General features: G+C 46.8%; 1 protein-coding gene across 1 annotated transcript; it reads right to left on the bottom strand.

Annotated features, from left to right (window-relative positions):
- Positions 1–2,709: 2,709 nt before the first annotated feature.
- Positions 2,710–6,435, bottom strand: LOC138365067 (uncharacterized). Its single transcript, XM_069325175.1, has 4 exons — positions 6,101–6,435; positions 3,994–4,531; positions 3,212–3,476; positions 2,710–2,942 (listed from the first exon to the last, which is right to left on the bottom strand). The coding sequence occupies exons 1-4, from the start codon at positions 6,433–6,435 to the stop codon at positions 2,710–2,712; spliced, it is 1,371 nt and encodes a 456-aa protein (XP_069181276.1).
- Between the last annotated feature and the right edge of the window lie 306 nt (positions 6,436–6,741).

Genomic DNA, 6,741 nt, shown 5'->3' with positions numbered 1-6,741 from the left:
ATTCTCAACACTCACAAAACCTTATCTATGTGTTGCCACACCCATAACACGCTGTTCTTGTACGTTGCAACACGTGTAGCACGTGTGTGTGTGTGTGTGTGTGTGTGTGTGTGTGTGTGTGTGTGTGTGTGTGTGTGTGTGTGTGTGTGTGTGTGTGTGTGTGTGTGTGTGTGTGTGTGTGTAATCGTGTGAAGTCTGTATTTTTGGATATGTATTTGACAAGTTTTATCTAAAGTCCGGTTTTCCTTCAGGAGACTTTCCTCTCTTGAGTAAATAAACTTATGTTATCAAAAATCTTTTAAATGTCATAAGATATTGAAAGGAATATAAGATAATTACCTGAACTATTACTATAATATTACCATAATTACCTGAACTATTACTATAATATTACCATAATTACCTGAACTATTACTATAATATTACCATAATTACCTGAACTATTACTATAATATTACCATAATTACCTGAACTATTACTATAATATTACCATAATTACCTGAACTATTACTATAATATTACCATAATTACCTGAACTATTACCATAATATTACCATAATTACCTGAACTATTACTATAATATTACCATAATTACCTGAACTATTACTATAATATTACCATAATTACCTGAACTATTACTATAATATTACCATAATTACCTGAACTATTACTATAATATTACCATAATTACCTGAACTATTACTATAATATTACCATAATATCCTGAACTATTACTATAATATTACCATAATTACCTGAACTATTACTATAATATTACCATAATTACCTGAACTATTACTATAATATTACCATAATTTCTTTAATTATTACTATAATTTTACAAAAATTACCTAATTATTACTATAATATTAACATGCTTGTCTATATTAGTACTATAATTTTGCCATAATTACCTTAACTAGAAGTAGGCATCGGTCAACCCCGTGCGGGTTATGGAGTTGTGCCCTGGGTGTCTAGTTGTTATAGTGTAGTTGGATGCTGCGCCTGCTGTGGCTGTGAAGGTCAACCCCGTGCGGGTTATGGAGTTGTGCCCTGGGTGTCTAGTTGTTATAGTGTAGTTGGATGCCGCGCCTGCTGTGGCTGTGAAGGTCAACCCCGTGCGGGTTATGGAGTTGTGCCCTGGGTGTCTAGTTGTTATAGTGTAGTTGGATGCTGCGCCTGCTGTGTTACGGCCCTCTCGGGACGCAACGGGGTTCTTACTCTGATGTTGTTAGAGGAAGATATATATCCGTTCCCAAGCCAGTAGTGGCTATCAAGGGATGTGATCCGTGACGCAAGGAACTTAAAGGGGGAAGGGAAAGAACGTTAAGAACTTAAGATTATAATTACCATCACCAAATAAATATATAAACGGAGTACACAGGGGGAGGGGTATTGACACTATACAAGGGGATTGTTCACACAATTGTCTTCTAACTGAAGACTCTGGATCCAGACGCTCGGTGCTGAGTCCTCGGTGCTTCTTCGTGGCCTCACAATGAAATCTCTGCGAAGTTGAGCCTACCCTGGCCACAGGTCAGCCAAAACACAGGTCCACTGGGGGCACCGCCGTGGAGGCCGTCAACCACACGTCCAGCTGGTCTGCTGGCAGGTTCCGGAACAGCAAGGCTGGTCAGGCCACTCCACGAACGATATAAGGGGAACGCCCTGGACAGGAGCCTCGTGTGACACCACAAATCACTCTCCCGTCCTCAATACCCCAGTGGACGATCGTCTCCAACAGTTGGTCCCGGGTAAACCTTTTACTGCCACTCCACTGGCAAGCTAACACACCACAGTGTTCTTCCGGGGGGACGACTTCGCAACTGCTGCAGCAAAGCTCAAGGTTTGGAGACGGCTGCCTCGGGTAGACTGACTCAATTCCCATCACAGCAGTCCCAGGTCGACTCTGTAAGCAGACACGTCATCAATAACAGGGACCCTAAAACACCTCACTTACAGGCTCAGACACAAACGCCCACCTATCCACTCCATAGATGGCGCTGGTGTCTGAGCACCACCTCATCAGAGGTCAGCAGCGGCTGTGTTGTGAGCTGCACAGGACTGGAAACTGGCCCTTGTGGCTGGTATTCGCCGTCCGCACCAGGTGTCGTCGTCGTTTGGCGGGGGGTTTGGGAGCTGACCCACAGATGGCGCGGTCGTTACTGCTCCGTGCTCGGATGCTGGATCCGGGTTCGTAACAGTGAAGGTCAACCCCATGCGGGTTATGGAGTTGTGTCCTGGGTGTCTAGTTGTTATAGTGTAGTTGGATGCTGCGCCTGCTGTGGCTGTGAAGGTCAACCCCGTGCGGGTTATGGAGTTGTGCCCTGGGTGTCTAGTTGTTATAGTGTAGTTGGATGCTGCGCCTGCTGTGGCTGTGAAGGCCAACCCCGTGCGGGTTATGGAGTTGTGCCCTGGGTGTCTAGTTGTTATAGTCTAGTTGGATGCAGCGCCTGCTGTGGCTGTGAAGGTCAACCCGAGAATGACAGTCCCAACTGCAGCGAGTGCAGGTAAACGCCGAAGCGGGTGCGTCTGACAGTGGTCGAGACCTCCTCTGTTGATGTCGATGCTCATCTGCTTGAGGTCGCGTTTGCAGCCGTCTTTGAAACGCAGCAGAGGTCTTCCGGTGGGTCTCCTTCCTGATGCCAGTTCTCCATACAAGAGGTCCTTTGGTTTGCAGCCATCTTCCATATGTGTGACATGTGCCAGTCATCGCAAGTGTCTTTGTTTCAGGAGAGTGAACATTGAAGGGACTCTTGTTCCCTCGAGTCTTGTATTCTTGGTGACGTGGTCTTTCCATGTGATGTCAAGGATGCGTCTCAGGTTCCGCATGTGAAAAGTTTTGAACCGTCTCTCCTGGCGAGAGCGTAGGGTCCAGGATTCCAAGCCGTAGAGACGTGTACTCACCACACATGCCATGAAGACTTGTGCCTTGGTGTGCACTGTCAGTTTGACATTTTCCCAAACGCGCTTTGTGAGCCTGGCCAGTGTTGTTGCGGCCTTCCCGATACGCCTGTTGAGCTCAGTGTCCAGGGAAAGGGTGTTTGAGATTGTGGAGCCCAGGTACACAAACTCGTGAACTGCCTTCAGCACATAGTCTGCTATGTTTACAGGGTAGCTCATTGACGTCTTGTCCCATCACCTGTGTCTTCTTCAGGCTGATTGTCAAGCTGAATGCGGAACAGGCTGCGGCAAAGCGGTTGCTGCAGGCCTTCTGCTGTGTGTATGATCGCTTCGTCGTCGGCGAAGAGGAACTCCCTGAGGATTCGCATCTGTACTTTTGTCTTTGCTCGGAGTCTGGATAGATTATAGAGCTTTCTATCAGATCTTGTACGGAGATAGATGCCCTCTGTGGTTGCTTCAGAGAAGAAGTTGCCAAACAGGGTTGGAGCAAGAATCCACCACTGTTTAACACCACTCTTGATGTTGAATGGTTCAGAAGTTGAGCCGTCGTACACGACCGTGCCCGTCATGTCCTTGTGGAACGATTGTATCATGCTGAGTAGGGTGGATGGGCAGCCAATTTTGGCCAAGATCTTGAAGGTCCCTGCTCACGAGGTCGAAGGCCATTGTAAGGTCAATGAAGGCGATGTACAAGGCTTTTCTCTGCTCCCTGCACTTTTCTTGAAGCTGTCTCTGGGTGAACACCATGTCAGTGGTCGACCTCTCTGCTCGGAAACCACACTGTGACTCAGGGTACACTCTTTCAGCAAGAATCTGAAGCCTGACCAAGACGACCCTGGCGAAGAGTTTGCTGACGACGCTGAGGAGGGAGATGCTACGATTGTTGTTGACATCGCTTCTGTCACCTTTATTTTTGTAGAGAGTGATGATGTTTGCATCTCTCATGTCTTGTGGCACCGAGCCCTCCCCCCAGCACTGGCACAGAAGTTCATGAAGCTCAGTTTTAAGTGTTCCACGAGCGCACTTGAGAACTTCAGGCGGAATCCCGTCGTCTCCTGGGGCCTTCCCTAAGGAAAGTGAATCCAATGCTTTCTCAACTTCTTCCACAGTCGGTTCAAGGTCAAGTTCTTCCATGATGGGCAGGCACTCGATTGCATGCAAGGCTTCTACGCTGACCAAGTTCTTTCTGGAATAGAGTTCGGAGTAATGCTCTACCCAGCGATTCATCTGTTGATCACGGTCTTTAATGATCTCTCCAGTGGCTGACTTAAGAGGAGCCGTCCTGTTTTGTGTAGGGCCTGTTGCCTGTTTGATCCCTTCGTACATGCCTCCTATGTTGCCAACAGTGGCCGCAGTCTGGATGCTGGAACAGAGTCGGAGCCAGTAATCGTTAGCACAGCACCTCACAGTTTGTTGAACTCTACTGCGGGCAGTACGGAGGGCCTGTAGGTTCCTTTCTGAGGGCAGGTTTTTGTAGGATGAGAGAGCTCCTCTCCTTTCCTCTACAAGGGGTAAGAGTTCCTCTGCAATGGCCTCGAACCAATCTGCTGACTTGTTCTGCCTCTTACCGAAGGTGGATATGGCAGTTGTAACACGGGACGGTATTGGCTCTACTCTGTCCTTTACCCTGTCCGTGACTATGCTTACTGAAACTTAAACCTAATTCCAAAGGACCCCAGAGTATACTCTATAGCCGAGTCCCACGCCACGTGGTCTTAGCCGTTTGACCGGCTAAGCTTCTATAGCCACGTGACGTCGTACTAGGTTTTCTAGCAAACTCAAGGGATCCCTCTACGCCGCCACCACCAGACCATTAACTAGAATCGTCAAGTAATCGGGGTCTGGACCGATTAATCGATCATTAAAACCTTGGGGCTCGATCCCCAAATTACTTGGAAAAGGAGGGATGAATCTACATTAAGTGTGGGAATTATATCAAACAAAGGGATAAATGAACTCTTAAACTTAGTTAGACATGCGGCCCAACTAAAATTTCAGACTCGTTGAGACCACGTGACAAGGACATGGACACATTCAAAAATGGAAATAATAAAATACAAATCACAAGTTAATTATTTATTAATGCAAGTCCAACATATTTATTTATTTATTTCCAACAGCTAAAGGAAATATCACTCCCTATACCTTAATTCTTCCTATCGAGACATGAGATGAACTATTTCCCTATACAATACTGTAGCAAACTATACCTTTTAATGCGACCAGCTGGTGTTCTACTGATCTATTTGGGAGAGGTGAAGATGGTGGCCTTCCCCAGTCACTGCCTAGTCCACACTGATCCTCCCTAGCTCTGCCTTCCTCACAGCTAGTCAGAGCTGGAGGGTATTCCTACGCCAGGTTTACCAAGATTACTAAGCAGGGTTTAAATTGAACAACTAATCTCTGTTGCACTGAACCACCCAGATGGTTGAACTCTTATAAACTGTTGGTAATCGTACAGACATCTTAGGGAAAGGCTATTTCCAATTATAATATGGCTATTTGACCTTTGAGAATTACTAAATATGGAAGGCTTTGGTGACCCTTGACCCAGGGTCGCCAAAATTGATCCACATCAGAGGCTAGTCCTCTGCTAGTGACGTCACTGACGGTGACTTACTCAGTATTCCGACAATTGCGAATACTCTTGATACTTGAACAGGAATACTATTGAATACAATTTGAATGAAGACTTTAATTTCTCTAAATTACTGAATTCTGTAAAATAATTCGTTATATGTTGCTTAAGACAAAGGCGCCTGCCATTTTGTAATCTTAACGCTAATCCCGGGAGAGATGACCTTTTCTCTACTTGAGTCAGGTCAAGTACCATCTGACTCCAACTTTCAAAACCCCCATGTCCATGAGAAACTATACTGAATAATTCCCGACAACAAACCTAGTTTGTTACAGTGTTGAAAATAGTGCTCCTGAGATATGACCACCTCTCACTTGCGCTATCGCAGGGTGGTACAGGAAGGGCAGTTACCAGCGCAGCAGTAATTTCCTCAACCTTGTGAAGGTCACGGGTCTTGTTTACGTTAATGCGTGGCCTTCCTTCTTTCTTTGCTCTGTGGATTTTCCGGGGCTGGAACTTTACTCTGCAAATGAAGAGAGAGTGGTCGGTGTCACAATCTGCGCTCTGGAAGCTGCGGGTCAGGTTGACGCTTCTCAGATTGCTTTGCCCCGTAAGCACCAAGTAGAGTTGGTGCCAACACTTAGACCTGGGTGTCTCCAGGAAACCTTATGCTGGGGCCTGGTGTCGAAGAAGGAGATGATGATGCAGAGATCATGACGACACCAGAACTCCATGAGGCGCTGCCCACTCTCATGCATCTTCCCAAAGTGGTCCAAGTAGGAAGGCCAAGATCTGTGATCAGAACCAACTCTTGCATTAAAGTCTCCCAGGAAGAAGACTGGCTCTTGTTGAGGTATGTCTCTGAGAGTTAGGCCGAGGTCATCATAGAACTCGCCCTTCGCTTCGGAAGAGGAGGTCAGTGTTGGTGCATAGGCGTTGATGAGGCTGGCCATTCCTGCTGCTGTATGAAGCTGAAGTTTGATGATCCTTGCAGACCCCTCCGTGGCCGGTACTATGGACCCTAACAACTTGTTCCTGATGGCAAAGCCAACTCCATGCTCCCTTACCTCTTCTGGTGGTTTGTCCTGCCAGAAGAAGGTAAAATTCTTCTCCCGTATGCTGCTGATCGCGGGCAGACGTGTCTCCTGCAGGGCGACTATATCCATCTGGAGCCTGCGTAGTTCATTGTTGATCACAGCTGTCTTGCGGGCGTCGTTCACTTCCAGTAGATCTTCCGAATGACACGGTGCCATGCTCCT

The sequence above is a fragment of the Procambarus clarkii genome, chromosome 15, assembly GCF_040958095.1.
Source record: "Procambarus clarkii isolate CNS0578487 chromosome 15, FALCON_Pclarkii_2.0, whole genome shotgun sequence".
Taxonomy (NCBI): domain Eukaryota; kingdom Metazoa; phylum Arthropoda; class Malacostraca; order Decapoda; family Cambaridae; genus Procambarus; species Procambarus clarkii.
Note: the sequence above shows the minus strand (reverse complement) of the source record. Positions and strands in the feature narration are given on the sequence as shown.

Excerpts from the sequence above, each read along its gene's own strand:
- LOC138365067 (XM_069325175.1), bottom strand. The coding sequence starts at position 6,435 with ATGGCCAGCCTCATCAACGCCTATGCACCAACACTGACCTCCTCTTCC. Across the intron at positions 3,477-3,993 it reads CTGTGGAAGAAGTTGAGAAA|GACATGACGGGCACGGTCGT; the intron begins GCATTGGATTCA and ends TCGTTCCACAAG. Across the intron at positions 2,943-3,211 it reads GATCATACACACAGCAGAAG|TGCACACCAAGGCACAAGTC; the intron begins GCCTGCAGCAAC and ends TCAAACTGACAG.